At 39.4% G+C, this 21,310-nt stretch overlaps 1 protein-coding gene across 1 annotated transcript in view; it reads left to right on the top strand.

Moving 5' to 3' along the window:
* The first annotated feature begins 829 nt into the window (after positions 1-829).
* Positions 830-21,310, top strand: part of Znf292 (zinc finger protein 292) — an 81,051-nt gene continuing 60,570 nt past the window's right edge. Inside the window, exons 1-2 of the mRNA XM_005377715.2 lie at positions 830-2,517; positions 2,713-2,909. Coding sequence (XP_005377772.1) covers positions 2,229-2,517; positions 2,713-2,909 — 486 coding nt within the window. The 5' untranslated portion in view covers positions 830-2,228. The remainder of the gene's footprint in view (positions 2,518-2,712; positions 2,910-21,310) is intronic.

A 21,310-nucleotide genomic window follows, 5' to 3' on the forward strand; every position in this document is an offset into this window, starting at 1 on the left:
AACCAGATAACACCTTAGACGACTTTGATGTTCTAAGCTGATTCTACATTTTCATTAAAGAACATGTGTATGTACTGCCATTGCAGGTTATTTTCCCACAGAACTGTTTCCTCAAGGCAGGGATAGTTTTTATACAGCTCTAATTTTCCCAAACCAAAAATACTCTCTGAGAATATTAAGCACTCAACTTGTGAATATTAGTGAACTCATTCTCAGTTCTTACAGTTCCTGGAAGCTCTAAATATTCCTACCACATGGAAAGGGGAGGGAGGGACAGGGAGGCAGGGTTCATAGACAGCAGATAAAAGTGAAGGATAAGGCTGTCGGTGCTGATAGACACTTATCAGACAGCAGAAGTGCTCAGAAGCAATTTGCTAATCAAGTCTCCCTAGTGATAGGCTTACTATCAGGAAGTAGGAGGGCAGGAGGTAGAAATGGCCTACAGTCTCAGCATTTATTCATGTATTTATTTACTTATTTATTTATTGAGATGGAGGGATCTAGCTCAGGGGCTCATGCATATACATTCCACCAGTGAGCTGCACACACAAGCCCTCACCTCCACTCACCCACCTTGCCCCGGTAATTCTTTTAAACATCACCATTGGGGTTTGTCTTTCTTGAGATATGTTCCTTTCTACCTTTCCTTGCCTTTTCCTTATTTCTATAGATTAGGTGTAATGTGAGCTATTACACTTTAAAAAAAATAGCTTTGTTGCAGGACATCATGGTGCAAGCCTGTAATCCTGGTACTTGGAAGGCTGAGGCAGGAGGATTGCCGTGAGTTTGAGGCCAGCCTGGGATACATAGTGAGTTCAAGCCCAGCCTGGACTACATAGCAAGCCCCTGTCTCAACAAAAAAACAAAAAAACCGGTTTTATTAATCGTTAATAAGCCTATGTGCCCTTGTAGTTACTGGCGTACTTAGCTAATCTCGTATTTCTTTTTATATTTTTCACCTTAATTGTAAAATCACATAAATTGCAAAACTTTTTTGGGATACCTAAACTACTTAGGAAAATGAGCGGCAAATATTTAAAAACATGCAGCTCAGTGGTACTATACAGGAGCAAGAGCCTGGCAGCTTAGTTGGGGAGGGAGTGCTTTGTTACTTTGAAACTATTGTATCCTTGCTTTTTAGAGTTTGAATGTACTCTCCAATCTCTTCTGTAAGTAAACATTTGAACTCTCTACCTTGTTAATATGTAAAACTGATACTGTTTCTCATAAGGGGTTAACCCTGCTCACCCTGCCTAATGCTGTATTTAAAATCTGACCACCACTGATAACATTACAAAACATTCCGGACAACATAATTATATAGAACATTTTTCTTTAAAAGAAGAATGCCTTGAAGAGTGTACTGCACTAACAGGAATTCTTTCTTAGGTGTTAGTGCTAGAGAAATATACCTCAATCCGAACACAATAGTGAAAAGACTGCGTACTTTATATCATGGTTTCTGAATTTCTGTAGACCATTCAGTTGTATGAAAGACAGGCCTCGTGTCTTATACAGTACTTTAATATTAAACAAAATAATTAGTTTTTTTAATGAACTCTAGCGTTGAGCAGTTGGATTTCTGTTCTACCTCATCTACCCTTTTAATGCCAAGTATCCATTCATTCCAGCTTCTTAGTAAATATGGTTCAGCATGCCATCTCAATTTGAAGCACGAGGGGGGAAAATGCTGCTGATATTTATGATTCTTGACAACCTTGTTCTTTTATTTTAGCATCAATTTCCTCTCCTCCACTACGACTTTTAATGGAGGCCTTATTGCTGTTTTTTCCTTGACCTACTTTCTTTACAAGAGCTTTCCTTACAGTATGGGCTGCTTTGGGTGAACCAGATTAGTTGGTTATCTCTAGAAATGTTTTTTGTGGTTTAAAAATCGTCTGGCTCAACGTTCATAATATCACAGCTTGTCTGAATTCTTTGTATGCTTTGAATTCTTTTAAAACTATGCCTTTCATCCGTTTGTTCCGTTCTCCAGACTAAGGCTTCAACCTCCCTCTGCTCTGACCCAATTGCTATTTTTCTTTGTTGCCTCCACCCCCCTCGAGAATGTGTTTCCAGGGGAGAGGCGTTCTTGGAGCTGAAGAGGCGAGGCAAGAGGGACGAGATCTGGCGCCTCACTCCCTGGATTCCTCCTCTCCAGCCGGGCGAGAGAAGTCGGAGAATTTTGACAGTTCGGCCCGGCCTCGGCGCGCTCACGCCCGAGGTCTATGGGTGGGTTTTACCTGCGCTGCTCTCCCTGCCTGTGGCCTGCCCGCTGGCCAGCCGCCAAGGCGCGGATTGCCCCAGGCCACCGAGAGCTCTCCCGGTGCCGCCCTCTCGGGGGACGGTGGCGTGTGACCGCGGACGGCTCCGGGGCTGGAGAAAGCCTCGCCCGGACCGAGACGCGGAGAGGGCAGCCACTCCCCGGCTGCTCCCCGGCGCAGCGCCCACGTGACCGAGAGAAGGCCTCCCCCGGCCCGCCCCTTTCGGCCTCCACGGCCCACTTCCCGCTCCGGGGTAAGTGAACCGCGGTTTTCCGCACCGCCTCGGCCCCGCCCTGCTCCTTCCCCCGCCGCCACCTCCCCCGGGCTCCCTCGCGCCGCTCCCCCCCCACCCGCGGCCCACCGGGCCCTTTGTACGTGCTCGGCGGCGTGCGAGCGCGCCCGGCACGTGACCCCGCCGAACGTGGCATTGTGTTATCACGTGACCCAGGTGCGTACGCGACGGAGCGGGGTGTGAAGATGGCGGACGAGGAGGCCGAGCAGGAGAGGCTGAGCCGCGGCGGAGGCGGTTGCGTCGCGGAGCTGCAGCGCCTGGGCGAGCGGCTCCAGGAGCTGGAGCGCCAGCTGCGCGAAAGCCAGGTGCCGGCCGTGGAAGCGGCCACCGAGTACTGTCAGCAGCTGTGCCAGGTGAGGGGGCTCAGCGGTCCCCTCCCCCTTTCCCCAGCTCCGGGGGGACGAGGGCGAGCGAGCGCCTGGCGGCCGAGCAGCGGTGGTCGCGGCCTTGGCATCGGTGGCGCCGCCGTCCGGACGGGAGCGGGGAGTACGAGAAGGCGCCTTTGTGTGGCCGCCGCTGTGGCGGTGCCGCTTGTCTGCAGCTCCCGGCTGGGGGAAGGGAGTTGTGGTCAGGGCGGAAAATTCCCCCTCCTCTTCCCCGCCCCGGACTCGGGGCTGCGTGGTCCCCGCGGCCGAGATGCGGACCGCGAGGAGCCGAGAGGGTGTGAGGCGCGTCGGAGCCCGGGTCCTCTTCCTCTTCGTGCGGCGCACAACGGATTGCAGTGCTCTGCCCCTCTGCTGCCCACTCCGACGGGCCTCCGCCCCCACTGGTGTGAGCCCTTCGCTTTTGCATGCTTTCATCCGTCCCGCCCCCGGCCCCGTCCTCGCTGTCTCCAGGCCTTTGTTGTTCGAGTTTCGCCTAGCGACTGAAGGGGTCTTTGTTGATGCACCGTGGGGCAGTCCCTGCCGACCCCTTCGAGCCTAGCGAGGCGTCCGGGAAGGGGTGGAGGCAGAGCTTGTCTGCTCCTTGCTTCGCTTGCTTGGTGCACTGCTTCCATCGTAAAGGTTGCTCTCCTTGGTGGAGAAGACCTGTCTGCACATCTGTCCCAGAGACTGCTGTCCGTGGGACTTCTCCGTAGTCCGTTTCTTACTTGCTTTCTTTTTGAGAAGTGCAGTTTCTTCCCCCTTTCACCTCCACCTCATCCCGCCTGTCTTGGAGTCCCTTGTATTCGGCCTCTTGGTGAAGGGAGAGAGGACTGAGGTTCGCGTAGATCTGTGCTTTTGCCAGCTGCAGACTTTCCTTCCTTTTCTTCCCCAAGGACGCTGTTTAGCAGTGACCGCGCTCTGACCAGTTTTTAGAATGTTAGTAACACTGCCCGTGACAGAAATCAGAGTTTGCATCTGCATTTGGACTCGATCACTAACTAGTTAGGTTTGAAATTCTAAGGGGCTGTTTCAGGCTCTGGTGAAGGTTTTAGTTTGTCTTAGGAGGAAAAAGACATTATATAGGCCACGCTTAAAGTTAACTTTTGAGTGTACCATTATGGAGAATTTGTTTTGGAAATACTGAACTTTAGGTCGAACACTGGTGAATCATTTTAGCATTTCAGAGTAGATTACAATTTTCGCTTATGTTTAGCCTTCAGAGTCTCAAATCTTTTCTTAAGATTGGAGAGTAGAGTGCTTGATCACATACAAAAGGATTCCATTGCTGTGTGCACTTTATTGCCACGAATTATTTAATGGTATATTATTTTAAAGTAACTTTGTGAGATCAAGCGGTAAATTGTCTAGAGCGTATGCAATCAGAGAGTTGCCCACTTAAAGTAACAGGTCTTCGAAATCAGAGATGCTTTCTTTCATTCCTTTGAAACATAACTCTTACGGAATTGTTGAGATTTGCCATATTCTTTTGTGTTGGAAGTACCCACTTTTCTTAATTGGTCTTTAGGTATAAAGATTATTTAAAATATAAAGAATTTCAGTAAAATACTTATAAAGGAAATCTTTGCTTTAGAACTAGTATGTGAAGATTAGATTAGTTCTGCTTGAAGATATCCTCCCACCAATAGTGTCCGTTGGTGATCTTAAGGGTAATTACTGTAAATATTCTTGGTCCTCAGTATTTTTAAACAGAATTAATAATTCTGGTAAAATGAGATAGCATACAAGCTGGCCTTCTTTGGAAGGGGGTGTGGCATCATGATTATAAGTGAATTAAATGGTATTTCAAAAAACTAGAATGAAAGTAATTTTTTTTAAGCAGGACTCGAACTCAGGACCTCATGCTTCCCAGGCATGTTTCATGGGGCTAAGCTATATCCCTGGCCCTGAAAGTAATTTTATGTTTTAGTTCTATTAAGTGGTCAGTCTTACCACTTATACATTGTTTTTAATGACTGGTGCTGACAAAAATATCAAACAGTAATAAATGCTGAGTGGATTTGAGAAATTGTAAAATATTTCATGCACTTTAATCCCACAATAATTTGAATGCATTTAAGAGTGATTGCTATTTTGATAGGGTGTGTTTGATGTTTGAGTCCCTCTAGAACATAATCTAAATCTTTAAAAAAAACATTCATTTTTTAGTGATCCTGCCTAGTAGGCCTTAATTTGAAAGATTTCTTTATAATTTTATCTTAGCTGTTATTGTGTTGCCTTGTGATGTAAAGCTAAGCAAAGCAGTAGTTAACAATTATAGAATTTATTGGAATAATCTAACTGTAGCGTTGGAAATAGTAAGAAGTAGAAATTATGGCTTGGTTTACAATCTTGAGATTATTATTGAACTTTTTCTACATTCTCCCTTTAAAACAGATCCTTACATGCTTCAAGAAGGCAAAAATGAATAAACTTGGAAGGAATGGCTTTCAGGGTCAGTAATCTATCAGTGTTGCAATTTACCCTGTTGCATTTTTTAATTAGTTTCCTTTTTTTTTACTTTTTAAAGTTGACACAAAATAATAGTATTCATTTACGAAACACAGTGTGCTACATCAGTATATACGGTATTAAGCAATGTTTAAGTCAGGGTAATTAGTGCATCCATTACATCAAAGAAAGAATTTCAGTTTCTCTTTGGTGACACCATTTGAAATCCTCTCCCCCAGCTATTTGACAGTTATTAGCTAACACTGTCACCTACTCTGCTCAAACATCTGACTCCTTCTAATTGTAACTTTATACCCTTGACTGACATCCTCTCATCCCACTTCTCCCTCCACTCCTTAGTCTTTGGTAACCAGTTTTTAAAGATTTCACATAAGTGGATTGTGTAGTATTTGTCTTTGTGTCTGACTTATTACACGGAACACAGTTTCTTCCAGTTTTGGCCATGTTGTTTCAGATGACACAATTTCATCCTTTTTATGGCTGAACAGTATTCCATAGTATACATATACCCAGTTTTCTTTATCCATTCATTGACTGATGGATACGTAGGTTGATGTGACTAGTGCTGCACTAAGTAATGGCACAGTAATTGGATATGTACGCGATATTGGAATTGCTGGATCATGTGGTAGTCCTATTTTTTGTGTTTTTGACAACAGCCATTAATTGGGGTGAGGTGATATCTTTGTATGTTTGTTTCTTTTCTTTTGGTGTTGGGAATTGAACCAGGCCCTTGACATTGTTAAGTACATGCCCTAGCACTGAGCTATTCCATCAGTTCCTTTTTTGTGGCTTTGATTTGTGTTTCTCTAATAACTAGTGAAACTGAGCATTTTTCATATGCCCATTTGCCATTTGTATGTCTTCTGAGAAAATTCATTAGTCTTTTGCTTATTTTTAATCAGTTCCTTATACATTCTAGACATGAACTCCTTGTTAGGTCCACAGTTAGTAAGTATTTTCTCAGTGGATCACCGCTTTACTGTTTGCTATGCAGGAGCTTTTAGTTTGATGTCAACCTATTTGTCTAATTTTGCTGTTGTTGCCCATGCTTTTAAGATCATATTCAAAAATGTTTTGCCCAATTCAATGTTATTTATCATTTTGTTTCTGTTTTCTTCTAGTTTTATAGTTTCAAGTTTTATATTTATCTTTAATTCATTTTGCATTGTTCTGAATATAGTGAGAGAGAGGGGTCCACTTTCATTCTTGTTAATGTGATGGTCCAGTTTTCCTTGTGCCATTTATTGAAGAGATTGTCTGTTCCCCAGTGTATGTTCTTGGCACCTTTGTGAAGATCATTTGGCCACAGATGAGTGGATTAAGAATGAATTTGTTCATATTACGAATGTTTAATAAGCAAAGGATGAGCTGCAGAATATAATGAAACCCTCATAAATCGAAGTTACCTATGATTTTTACAAATTTTTCTCTTCTTTAATGATGTAAGATAGTAACAATTCTTGAGTTTAAGAAGTAGACTAGAAATGAAAGGCATTAAATGTTTTTTGTTATTTTTTTAAATTGGATTGCTTCCTGGAAACAAGCCCCACTTTTGCTTAAATTAACATTTACATAAAGCTTAAGTGGGAAGTGGAGAAGTGAAGAGTAATTACAGCAAGGGGCTGTGAGAGTGTGTCACAAGTCTTAAAAGTTACAGTGTAGATAACTTTTAATAATTTAATATAAATTGATAGAATGAAAACAGAATATCTAGAAATAATTTCTTGTTTCAAAATCATTAGTGTATTTACTGTATATTTACTATATGTGGACCACACGACTATTATCAAGGCCCCTGGCTTCAAGCAGCTACAGTCTGGAAGAAGGTAAACAATTATAGTAAAATGTGTTATGTTTTTTTATTTGTGAGATGAATACATTGCAGTGAAAGGTTGCATTTGGGAATTTAAACAGAAACATTCAAACAGAGGAGTTTTTAAAGGATTTTAAAATAATCATTCCCTGAAAAAAATTAAGCAATTGTAGAGTGATTTGTTAGGATGCGATGTTTGCTGATAGCATTATGTATTGGGCTAAATCACTTGTTGTTTGTGAGTCTTACTGGTCATTTATCTTCAGGTGGCCAACCCTTGTTTATCTTACCTGTCTTGTAGTGTAGGAGATCAAAACCAGGGTATCACACATGCTAGGCAAATCATATCGGTGAGTTACACCCCCAGCCCAAAACCTGTTTTAAAGATTTGAATTGTAGTTCTAGAAGTGTTTGTGTGTGATTTAAAAATATGCATAACTGTTTTCTTTTGTTTTGTTTGAGACAGGGTCTCACTGTGTAGCTCAGGCTGGCCTTGAACTCACTATGCAGTCTAGGCTGGCCTTTAACTCGTGGCAATCCTCCTGCCTCAGCTTTCAATGCTGGGATTATGTGGCCCCCCTGCCCAGCCATATAACTTCTTATATATTTATGATTTCTTAATTCATATAGCCAGTACTTATTAACTGGGTGCCCAGTTCTCTCTTTCAGAGAATTTGGAAATATGTGGAATCAATTTTTTGGTCATAGCAGTAACTGGGTATACGGGCAGTCATTGCCTATGAGCAAGTAAGCATGGATACAGAATTTATTGGTCAGGAGAGTCTTGCTCAAGGAATTTATCCTTCTGTGTAATTAACTTAAGTGTCCTTTTGATTAAAAACTGTTGAATGAACAGAAAAAGCATATATTTAGAAAATTATTTTTTTAGTTATACTCTTTATGTTGAGATGCTTAAAAAGTTCGTACAGTACAGTCAATTTGAAACAAGTTCAGATGAATAATTATAATCCGTATTTAAATATAATTAATACTGATAATGAGAGGTCAAGGAATATTTACTTCTTTTGCAGAGTTATGAGCAATTGCCTAAACTATTAAATCAGTTTGTGGGCTGGAGTATAGCTTAATGATAGAGCTGCTGTGTGAGGCCCTTGGTTCAATCTCCAGTGCCTCAGAAACAAATAATAAAACAACTTCTATTCTAGCAGATTCACCAGAGAGTACCAAATTCATGTCTTAATTGTCCTGAATTTAGTGTAAAGCCACAATTGAAATTCTATACTTTTAACAAAGTGTGTACTGTATGTTCAAGAACCTGGGATGTTTCAGAGAATATAAGGTGCAGGAGCTTCCAGTAGGGTGTAAACAAAGTAAGATTTAAATATCACTTCATGATGACAGTTGAGATGTCAGAAGGCAGTGTATTGTTAACAAGTTTTGCTTTATTTTTAATTCTTTACCTTTTTTTTGGTACTGGAAGTTAATCTAGGGCAGTGGCGGTGAACCTGTGGCATGCATACCACAGCCAACTGTTTGTTATTATTGAAAGCCCTAAAAGATTTGCTATCCTGACCTAAGGCATTCACATTAAGGTACAGCTTCAATTTCTATTCACTCATTCATTCATTGAGACAAAGTCTCATTAAATTGTCCAGGCTGGGCTTGAAGTTTTGATCCTCTTGCTTCAGCCTCCCAGTGCTGGGATTATAGGCATGCATTCCCATGCTTGGCTAATTCACTGCTTTTTATTGAAAATGTAGTACAACCATATGCTGCAACAATGGACTGTATGTATGTTCATATATATCATATAGCCTAGAAATGTAGTGAGTTGTACTTACATTTGTGTAAGCACACTGTAGTGTTCACACATTGAAAGAATTGCCTAGTGATCCATTTCTCAAAATGTATTCCTGTCATTCAGCAGCTCATGACTATATTGAAATGGTTAAAAAAATGTAGATATAAACAAAGGGCAAACAATTTGTTCTTTGTCACACACATAGTAGACCTCCAGTTTCTTTCCACAAAGACAATCCCCTCTTAGGTTTTCTGTATCTTTTCAAAAATAATTTGCTCTTGGGAAAAAAAAAAAGCCTATTCCAAAGTGCATCTTGCCCTTTTCTGATTGTTTATTTTCATGGCACAGGGATTGAACCCAGAGCCTCACACATGCTAGGAAATGCTTTACCTCCACCGAACTACATCTCCACCCCCATCTTGATTATTTTTTTGCACCTCAAAATGTATCTTTGAGATCATTCCATAGCTGCTTTTGTAACTATGGTTTTCTGTCTTATAACTACATAATGGTGGTCTGTGGCTATGTCAATTAGTTAATTATTGGTGTATATTTAGGTGAATAAGTTAACTTTATGTGTAGTGATTTCAGTAAAGAGTTCAAATTAGGCAGTAATCTCTTCAGGCCAGGTTATCAGGAATAGCTTTACTGAGGAGGTAAGATTTGAGGTAGACCCCATTACCTTTATTAAACATTGTTAGCGCTTTTTTTGTTTTTTTGTTTTTTTTCCGGTACTGGGAACCAAACTCACGACCTTGCGCTTGCCAGGCAGGCGCTGTGCTGCTGAGCTGAATCCCCAGCCCCCATTGTTAAGCTTTACAAGTGCAAGAACTGGGGCTGGGGATTTAGCTCAGCCGCAAAAGCGCCTGCCTGGCAAGCGCAAGGTCGTGAGTTCGGTTCCCAGTACCGGAGAAAAACCAAAACCAAAAAAAAAAAAAAAAAACCAAAAACAAAATAGCAGCTGTTACAAGTACAAGAACTAAAAATCAAACTAGGAGAGCTGAGTATTTGAATTGTATATTTAAAACATTTCTTTGTATTTGTTTCACCAGTGAAATACAAGTTGATTCTTTTTATCTGTATGATAAAAATGCTTGCTTTATCGTAATAGAGTCCTGGAAAATGTGGAAGTATTTTTCTTGAGACAATAGCTTTTCTTTCCTTTCTCCTCCTTTTCTTTCTTTCTCTCTCTTTCTTTCTTTCTTTCTTTCTTTCTTTCTTTCTTTTTCCTTCCCCTTGGTAACAGGGATTGAACCCTGTGTCTCACACATACTAGACAAATGCTGCATCACTGAACTACATCCACATCTCTTAACTAGCTTTTTCCTCATCTTTTGACTATTAGAAGCTATTTCTTTTGACTATTAGAAGCTATTTTATTTTGTAGGGCACATCAGATAAGAAAAGATGGCTTGCTTGTTAATTAGTGATAATTACTTTAGGTATTGAGGGACTAATATGTCATTTAAACTTTAAAAGTTTAGGTAATACTCCTGGGAAATAATTTTTAAGTGTTCATAGTGATTGCACATCAGAGACACTAAAGTCACTCTTCAGACTATGCTTATGCCAGTTTTAGCACAGAGAAAACTACCTAGCATTGTTTTCCTACTTCATATTTTTTTGGCCTAAATTAAAATGAGGGATGAGGAGATACCTTTTGTAGTTGTCTTTAATAACTTTATTTAATGGTACTGGGGCTTGAACCTTGGGTGTCAAACATGTTAGGCAAGCACTCTACTGCTGTGATACCCAGCCTCATAACATTTATAACCTGCAGAACAGGATATTTTAAACATAGTTTCTTAGCTGTAAAACTGCTGCTGTTCTTACTTTTCTTGAAATTTCTGTCAAAGTTCAGAGTACCTCATTTTGCACAACTTTCACTGGTAAATTCTATTCATAATTTTTTTTTTTTTTAAAGAAGGAACGGTTTATTTAGCTCACAGTTTGTAAAGGTTTCAGTCCGTAATTGTCTGGCTCCAAGGCAGGGTGACTTGGCAGCAGGCATCACAGAGGAGAAACAGTTCATGGCAGGCAGAAAACAGCAAAAGCAAGCAAGCAAGCAAGGGGCTCCCATTTATACAATTAAGCAGTAAATATATGAGCATCCTCTTATATTTACATAATGGAAAGTTTGCTTTCACTCTTGTGTTTGCCACATATATCATGGATCTTTTCACTAAGTATTGTTTCCTAGAAACACCTCTGGCACATTGTCTAGGGCTGAATGGTCCCAGATAGTCTCTCCCTTGTGTCTGCTGGTTGTCAGGAGGGATAGTTTTGGAGTCTCAGGCTGGTTCATCTTTTCACTCCTATGCTTATCTTCTAATAAAGTAACTCGACTTTATTTTACATGGCAGCAGAAAGAGTAAGCCCTATTACAGTAGTGCTTTACCCTGCGAGCCACTCTTCTGTCATGTTTGTTAATGTCCTATTGAATCTGTAAGTTACATGGTCAAGCCTAGCGTCCTTGTGAGAAGGGAGTTACACAGTGCTCTGGGTACGAGGTGTGATTCTTGGAGGAACATTACTGTAACAGTCTACTACGTATTTAGTTTCTCTTTATTCCCATTATAACTCGAGCAACTCCTATAGGCTAAAACTTTGCTTTTGATAGTAATCAGTCTTGTTCTTCTGGAATTAAAGCATATCAAATTGTCCCTTTTCTTTTATGTGGGCAAAAGGCATTCACATTCCTGCTTTCCCATTTCAATCTCTGTAAATAAAGAAAGGTGTGCTAACCCATCACCGTGACTGAAAAATTTGGGGAATGACTTCTTTCTTTATTTACCATGGCCTGAGTTTGGAGATTTGTATTGTTTCTATTTTATGCAGCCTAGTGTTGTAGTTCTTGTCGTAATCTCTGACTGGTGATCTTGCTTTTAATTTTCCTTTGAGTTTGTGAATTTCCCTGAAGTCTTTGTTTTGTCTTTCTGCCTCAGTCCTTGTAACAATGTTTGTCAAATTTCAGTTTGCCAGAACTCTTGAGAGTCTGTAGATCTGTTACAAGCCTTAACCTAAGCTCATAGTAAGATGTGAATGTCTTTACTTCACTTGCCACAATGAAACAAAATTATCACAAAAGTGATACTTATTGCCTGTGGTGATACGTTCTGTTTTTACTTTTAAAAACTGCTTCTCTTGATGTTTATTGTCCACTAATCATAATCAGCAGTTTGAAAAACACTGGTTTAGGGAATCTTTGGTCTAGTTGACCCAGAACATTTTTACACTTTGTTTAAGAGAAGCTTCAAAATTAAAATTTAGTTTTAAATTTCTTACGGTGACTACAAAAAGCCCAACATTATATCCTCATAACCTAATTTAAGAAATGCTGTAATTGCTGGGGATTTAGCTCAGCGGCACAGCACCTGCCTGGCAAGTGCGAGGTCGTGAGTTCAATTCCCGGTACCAGAGAAAAACAAAAACAAACAAACAAACAAACAAAAAAGAAATGCTGTAATTTTGGATGAAACCGAAATTTAAGCATACTTCATCCAAACTGGTATATTTGTTGCACACATGTATATCTGTTTGGGTTTTTTTTTGTTGTTTTTTTTTTTCTTTTTTGGTTTTCTTGAGACAGAGTCTCACTATGTAGTGCAGGCTGGCCTTGAACTCAAGGTAATCCTCCTGCCTCAGCTCCCTGAGTGCTAGGTTTACAGCATGCCCCACCATGCCCGACTATCTGTTCAGTTTACTACAATCATGATTTGTTAAATAGTGTGTAGTGCTATACAGTGGAAAGCCAAATGGCTTTGAGTTCACATATGAAAGTTGTCCGAAGTCATGCTTTGTCAGAAAAAATAATTACAGTAGGGTAGGGAGATGATAATGATTACTGATTTGAAGTAATTCAGTCATGAAAGCACCTAGCAGTGTCTGGCACAAGGAAGACATTATAAACAAATACTATTAATCATTTTCTTTAATTTACTTGAGCTTTTACTGAAAGCTCAATATCATCACATTTTCCAAATAAAACATCTGAAAAGATGACCTGATGTAAATAATGCTTACTGAGAGAATATTTTCAGTACCAAAATACCTTTGTGGCAATTTATATCTATTTAGCTACGTATCTGTATATGTATAAAACATATTTATCTGTTTATCTGTATATGTGCAAAACATATTTACCTACTTTTATACCTACTTATATCTTTGGTGGTACTGGAGATTGGACTCGGCCTCATGCATGCTGTGCAAGTGCTTTTCCACTGAGGTGTAGTCCAAGCCTCAGGACTTACCGATATTGAATGCAGGTATTTATAGTATGGTGCTCTCTTTTTTTGTCAGCAGTTATCTTTTCTAGATTGGTTCCAGGACCTGTTGCAGATACCAAAATTTTCAGATGCCTAAGTGCCTTATATTAAGTTGCATAGTGATAGCGTATAATCTGTGCACATTGCCCCATGTACATATTTTAAATCATTACTAGATTATTTGTTATACATGGTGTAATGTAAATATTATGTTATACTATAACGTTTAGGGAATAATTACCAGAAAAGCTGCATGTTCAGTATAAATGCAGTTTTCCTTGCCAAATATTTTGATCTTTGGCTCAGTCCGTGGGTGTGCAGCCCTTGGCTATGGAGGGCTGACTGTGTGCTTAGCTTGGCAGCCCGTCCTGGAGACTAAAGTCTGAGGACTCAAAGGTCAGTGGGTTTCATTTTTACGTCACTGTTTATTGTGACTCTTACAGCTTTTCTTTACCCTTGAACTGGAGGTGTAACTTTATTTCTTTATCCTCAAATGGCATACCTTTCTTTTGTTGTAAGAAAAATTGAGCAAGGTCATAGTTGTGTTTAAAAGGATGATTGTAATATGAAGTAACATTTTCATTTACACTTAGACTACTCTGGACGTTTTATGTATGATAATGATCTAGCAGAATTTAAAGATAACTCCACTATTTTCAAGTCATCTGTTATTGTAATTTTGAAAAATAACATTAAATTACATTAAATTAAAACATTAAGTTACTGTATCAGTTTGTTTGAATTCTACATTTTGGAGAAGGTAGGATAATGTTTTGTAATTTATAAAGGATGTTTTTTCTAATATGGGACAGAATTCCATTGATGTATATGGATGTGTCAGGATGTCTTGGCTTTACTGAAATCTTTCCTGTATATGCCCCTAATTTCTTAGTCTTTTTTTCTTTTTTTTTGAGAGAGTGTGTCTGTGTGTGTATATATTTCGCTGGTGATTGAACCCAGGGACCTGTTTATGCTAGGTACATGCTGTGTACTTTTGATCTACATCCCAGCCTGCGTAAAATTTTAAACCTAGAATTTGAGAGACTGGGGATGAGAGAGAAACTCTGAGTATTCAGTAACTAAAAATGTAGATTTTGAACTCTGATTTGCATCCCAGGTCTGTCACTTCCAGTGTAACCTGAGGCTTGTTTTTGTTGTTTGGTATTTTGTTTAGGGGTTTTTCGGGGGGCGGTATTTTTCTTGGTCTGTGTTATATATAGCCTGGAGTTGATAGTAGTATCTGCCTTAAAGCTGTTGTGATTAAAAGACATTTACTGAACACCTGCTAGAAGTACAGAGTAAATACTAGTTATTATTAGAATTAAGAGAACTTGATCTAAAATTCATGAGAGAACACTAGTCTCACCTGATATCTTGATGTATGAAACGGAAAAGTTAGCTCTAAAGAAGAGTTTGACAAATGCTAGTACAAACTGTAGAAGCATCTTTGGCAGGAGTTGTGAAGTTCTAGTTCTCTTCTGATACTCTTTCTTCCTCAACAATTTTTTTTCCTCATTTCCTCATTCTACTGCTTCCTGTCTTACAAAGGTAATGCACATTTTTAGAAAGAAAAAAGCCGTCACTCAACATTTTCATATCTTTAATTTTTAAAAACTTTATAATTGTGCCACTTATTCTTAGCTGAGAAACATTAAATGACTTTTTTTATACCTAAGCTTCTAAATTATATTTCTCTGGCAAGCATGACACTGGTGTGTGTATATTCCGAATACAAAAATTGTACTTTATCAGAGAGAAACACTAAACGTTAGGTGATAATGAGACAAACAGCTCTACAGAAATAGTCACTACTGATGCTTAATTCTTTCTAAAAATTTATTGGGAGGGTTTAGTCCATCTTATACATTTCCTGTTACTTTATCTTAAATTGTCTCTGGATTTTCACTTTCTTCCTGGGGTTTCCAAAGGACGAAGTGACTGTTTCCTTCCGAAGTGGGACTTTTTATCTGTGCATTTGATCCTGCCCTACCCTTCCCACTTTCTGTATTATTATCACTAATCCCCTGTCCCCCCAGTACTGGGGATTGAACCCAGGGCCTGACACATGCTAAGCAACAACCCTACCACTGAGCTGCATCCACAGCCCTTTTTGTAATTTTGTAACACTCTCAGTAGATTATCCCAGCTGGTATTGAACTGCCTGTCCTTCTGCTTCGGCCTCTAGAAGAGCTGGGATTACTGGCATTCACACCACATCTGGTTTGTCTTTTTTTCCCCACTACTGGGGATTGAACTCGGCTTTCACACTGCACCACCATCCCCAGTCTTTTTTAAAGTCTTTTCTTTTGAGGCGGACTCTCACTAAGCTGCTAAATTGCCCAGGCTGGATTTGAATTTGTAACCTGCTTACCTCCACATCCCGGAGGGCTGGAATTACCGTTCACCACGTTGCCCAGCTCAACGTATACAGACTTCTCACCTTTCTGCTTCATTGGTCACCAGTGGATTTTTCTTCTTCCTTTGACTTCTTTTCTCTATACCTGAAACCTATCCCACCCTGAAGAGAGTTTTCTTTAATGCTTTTTGATTTTCAGTGTTTATTGCTAGACTTCTTGGAAAAATACTGTATTTATTGTTTTCATTTCTTTACCTTCCATTGCAGTTTGAATTCTACCCCTCATGATACTAAATAGTTCTTATAAAAATCATTTGCTTGGTAAATTTGTGGCAGACCTCAGTAGCAGTCTAGAAGCCTTTGTACCACCTGCCAATCGCTAACCCTAACCCCGTTAATCTGGAATTGAACCCTGGGGCTCCCTTATGTTAGGCATGAGCTTTGCCATTGACTTACATCACTAACCCTTTTTATCTATTTATTTATTTTTCTTGGTACCGGGACTCGAACTTACGACCTTGCGCTTGCCAGGTAGGCGCTGTGCTGCGGAGCTAAATCCCCAGCCCCAGCCCTTTTTAGTTTTTGAGGCAGGGTCTCACTAAGTTGCTCAGGCTGGCCTTTAACTTGTGATCCTTCTGCCTCAGCCTCCAAGTAGGTGGGATTACAGCTGTGTGCCACCATGTTGAGCATTCCTTTGCTTTTAAGAAAATTTAATTGTCAGCATTTAAAGATCATGAGTTTTCTTGTTAAAAAGAGAAGTTTTTAAACTTCTCTTGGAAAATCAGAAGATCTGACAGTATTGGACGTAATGGTGGCTATAGGGGCTTGAAGTGGCTACTCAGCCTCTTTTGGTCGGCACTTAAAAATCCCCGGGACTCTATGTGAGTTTGTCTTTCTAGTGTGTTAATACCTTTGTTACCTGTCCTTAGTAGTCTTTACTCAGTCTTCTTTTCTCCTACTGGAATTGAATAAATAGTAGCTAATATTCATATATTTAAGAATCGGCCTAGAATTACATACTTTTTTGTGGTTTTTCCTTGGGGAAATCCTTCTCCCACCCATCACTAGGTTCATAGCTGAGACAGCTGTAACAAAGTGCCAATTTACAAACACAAAGCGTATGCTTTTTTTTTTTTTATGTGAAACTAGAACCTTCAGAAACAAAGGTCCAAAGAGAAAGGAAAACATGTATTTTTATGTTTGAGTTTGATGAAGAGTGGACAGTTTAAGTATGAATATGTACAGTTTATGTAAATATGTATGAATGTGCATATATGATAGGTAGTGGTATTTTAGTGACCTGAATTTAAAAAATGTTGACTATGTGTCAAAAGTTTTATGTATGTGAGTTATCTGTGCCTGCACATGTGTGCATGAATGAGATACAATGAGTTAATTAATCCTCAACAGCTCTGAAATAGGTAGTTACTGTCTCTTTACATACGAGACTGATGAGTCACAGAGAAGTAAAATAATGCCCAAGCCAACTACCTAGGATTTAAATTTTATTTTATTTTGGCTTTTGAGACAGGGTCTCCCTGGATTGTTGAGACTGGCCTTAAATTCACTACATAGCGCAGACTGGCCTCCAACTCACAGCGATCCTCTTGCCTCAGCCTCCCTAGTGCTGGGATTATAGGTGTGTGCCACTACACCCACCCTTTTTTGTTTTATTTATTTTACTTTAGGATTTAAATTTTTTAAAAAGAGCAAAAACTAAACTAAGTAAAACAGGCTTTTCTTTTTTAGGGGGAATGTATAGGTAGTGTTGAAATTTATTTTAGAATACTAAGGCAATTTGCAATAGTAAACTTTAAAAGTGAACCTACACTTTAGTAAAGTAGAACAAGGAATGTGAGAATTTTAATATACTGAAGTTTGATTAGTAGCCTTATATAAGGATGTGTTAATGAGGATTCTTAGTGTAACAGTAGTAGGAATTTTTAGTTTTGATTTGAGTAGTACATAAATCTTCTAAAGATGCACAATATATATTTATGGTATATAGTGAGCAATTTGTTGAATAAATGTTTTCTCAATCTCCAAATATGAGGTCAGTTCTTTGTTTTATTGGATTAAGAAAAAAACAGCCCCATGCTTGTAGTATGTTTGGTCTTGGTCTTATGTTACAAAGAAATACTTCAAATCCATGCAGGAAGTGGGGGTAATCTATACCAGTGGTCTTTTAGTTCTTTAATGGGATGCACTACCAGCAAATACTTGAATATGAAACCTTAATAAGAGTGTGTCTGATCATAGGTGTCTCTGTCTCTCTCTATATACATATATGTACTACTTGATGTTATAAAGTCTGTTTGTTATAAAGCTTTCTGTTTTAGATAAATTTAATATTCCCCCCCCACTTCATTGTACGTTCTCTGTTTGGAAACCACTTGTTTATAGTGCTGTGAGTAGCTAAGATTTCTGAGATATCAAACAGCTCCCTGCTTTATATGCTGCATTTCCACAGTCTACTGGAGTGGGAACAATAGAGGCCCACTTAAGATTTTCCTTTTAGTCAAATTTAACATCAAATGTGTTTCTGGCTCATTGCTCTGTCATGCTTTGTTCTTTATGACGGTGCCGTAGTGGTGTGTGTGCCAGTTGCTATATTCCTTCTCAACTCGGAGTGAGCTTTTCATTACTTGATTGCCGTGTGGGAGATACTACTTTTCTGTGATACTAAGCTTTGTCTGTAAAGGGTTTTGGAGGGGCAGTGCACAAGGAAGGGCTTCTGTTACTGTCTTCCTACTCCTCCTTAGTGACTGCTGATGACTTGGCTGTAGGAATGTCAGTGATCCTCAGCCCTACGTGTGTGGCCTGAGTGGACAGACTAGGTGAGCTCACAGCCCCAACCGCGATTTATTGTCCTCACCGCAACTTTCCTCACAGAATACTGCATGCCCCAGACAGCATACGTCCCTGCTGGAGAACCAGTTGTGAACATCCCAGTTCGCCTTCTTAAACCCAGGAGGGTTGTTACCGATGTCCCTTCCTGTGCAAGCATTACTGGTAATCGGGTTTTTAATGTCCCAACTTGTTTTGCAAGCCGAACCACCAGCCTCTTAGGCACAGACACCTCTAAAAGGAGATTTTTGCCACCCAGTGGGCTGCGACCATAACTTCAACAAAGGTGGAGCCTTAGCCTGGGGTGAGGACGAGCCCTAGGCATTCTTTCCACATATTTATAGTTACCTCCCCGTTTCATTGTTTTTTTGTATGAAAGCTTTCTCTTTCAATTGCTGTGTCATTCGGTGTGGTTCTTATTTCTTGATTAGATTCTATCAGAGAATCGGGGCTAGAATGAGTTAATTTATGCACTGTTTGGGTGAAAACTGTAGACTAATACCCGTGCTTTCACACCCCGCCCCACCCATGTACAAGACATCTGCTAGTCCATGGAAACAAGTTTTGGTATTAAAAAGAATAAAATACCTGGTAGTAAATGCAATTGTTCAGTCTAGTGGGATAATAAGTATATAAGAGTTCCTTTTCTTTTTTTTTTTTTTTTTTTGTTTGACAGGGTCTCATTATGTAGTTCAGGCTACCTTTGAATCAGTGCATACCCCAGGCTGGTCTCGAACTTGCAGTGATCCTCCTACTTCAGCCTCTTGAGTGCTAGGATTATAAGCATGTGCCACCACACCTGGCCAGTTCTTGGAAGTCATTGATCCCAAAAATAATTGAGAGAAGGCAGTAATTGCGGATATGTGCTGTCATAGTTAAATGTCTATTTTATCTTAATTTAAACAATCAGAGAACATCAAGAACTTTTCAATTGTTACTAGCATGTTTGGTAGCTCAGACATTTTGACCTAATTGCCTTTTAAGTAAGTTGGCAAATGACAGTCGTGTGAATTATCGTTATTTTACCCAGGAAGGAGGTTGGGATAAAAGCAAAGTACACGCACACTGGTAGAATATATGTGTAGGGCTGGTGAGGCGGAAGGACGCAGAAGAGCTGTTGTGACTCATTCATTAGAGCGAACTTGTTAAGCAGCGTGTTTGTAGATGCCTAAATACGATTGTGTTCAGCATTTATGCATTTTGAATTTTCTTCAGGACATTTAAAATCTCAGACTTCGCTAATCTTAAGACTTTAAGATTCCTTTCTTATCTTTAATAAAACTTGCCTCGTATTTATAGTTATTAACACTATCTTCATTCCCAGGGTTTTTTCTCAGTTCAGTAGTTAGTAGATTTCTGACTTACACTTCTAGCTTTTATGTAACTTAATTGTAGTTTTTTCTTTGGAGATATGGTATGTGTCTCAGTGATGAAAATATGTTCCTGGAAGTTGAAAGAAGAACAAATACAAGTAAATTAATAATTGCATTATTGCTTCTATAGCAAAATTTATTAAATTTGTTTTCAAAAGTTTTCATACTACTGTACTACAGAAGTAATAAGTGTGTATTGTATTAAATAGCTACATTTTACAACAGTGAAACAGCAGGACACCAAAATCTTTTTGAAGGGTTTCCTACAGCTTTAACTTCATTATTTGTGACAAGTTTGGGTGGAAGTATTATTGAAGATAAAACTGGTGGCCTGATGATGATCTTCCCAGTGAAGCAGTCATTCAGTTCATTCATTAGTTGTTGTTTTGTTACAGAACTGTATACAAGGTTGGTTTTATGACTATTTCAGTATAAGGTAGAGCAGATAACACTAGCTGGCAACCATGTTAACTTGAAAGTTAAATGATTTCAAAAGTTTAATAATGCTAATGTTAAAATTCATTTTTTAAATGTCACTTTAAACCAGAAGCGGTGGCTTATGCCTATAATCCCAGCATTTAGGAGTCTGTCTGAGGCAGGAGGGTTGTCGCAAGGTCAAGGGCAGCCTGAGCTACTTATGAGTTCAAGGCCGATTTCAACTATATAAATAAGACCCTGTCTCCTCCAAAAAAAGTTTAATTTTTAAAAAACTTTTTACATTGTATAAAAAATTCTTAGGTTTAGATTAATCTCTAGGAAGCCACATTTATCTTGATTCCTTTAGAAAGTTTAGTATACCGCTCTTAGGTAAAAATAGCCAGGTATCAGGTTTGAAAATGAACGTATGACAATGAAGCAGTTTTTAAAATAACATATTGGGGCTAGAGGTGTACCTCAGTGGTAGAGCCACATAAATAGGCCCTAAGTTTAATCCCCACCAACAAAACAAAAGAAAAATTTAAAAATTGTATTAGAGTAGTTTTAAATTTATGGAAACAGGGTAAGATTCAAGTACTGTGTAGTGAGTTCTACCACATAGCCAGTTTCTCCTGTTAGGCCCATCTTGCGTTGTGCATGTGTCACATTAAAGGAGCCAGGGTGTTTGTTTGTTTGTTTTTGAGACAAGAGTCTCACCATGCATTTCAGCCCGGCTTGGAACTCACTATGTATCCCAGGCTGGCCGCCTCCCCACTCAGCCTCCCGAGTGCGGGATTACAGACTTGTGCCACCACGCTAGGCTTGGACCAGTATTAATACTAAAGTTCATATTCTATTCAGATTTCCTTCAGTGCTTTATTTTGCTTTCTTCTTGTGTTGGAGACTGAACCCTTGACCTCATACATGCTGCTACTACTAACTAAGCTGAAATCTCCCTGCTCTCGATTTCCATAGTTTTTGCTTTAAAGTTTTTTTTCTGTTCCAAAATACTACACACGTTTGTCATGTCTCCTTAAGGTCTGTTGAGAGCTTGTTTGGAGGTTCTAGCCGGGAGCCCAGC

The sequence above is a fragment of the Chinchilla lanigera genome, unplaced genomic scaffold, assembly GCF_000276665.1.
Source record: "Chinchilla lanigera isolate Chin_1 unplaced genomic scaffold, ChiLan1.0 scaffold00010, whole genome shotgun sequence".
NCBI lineage: Eukaryota > Metazoa > Chordata > Mammalia > Rodentia > Chinchillidae > Chinchilla > Chinchilla lanigera.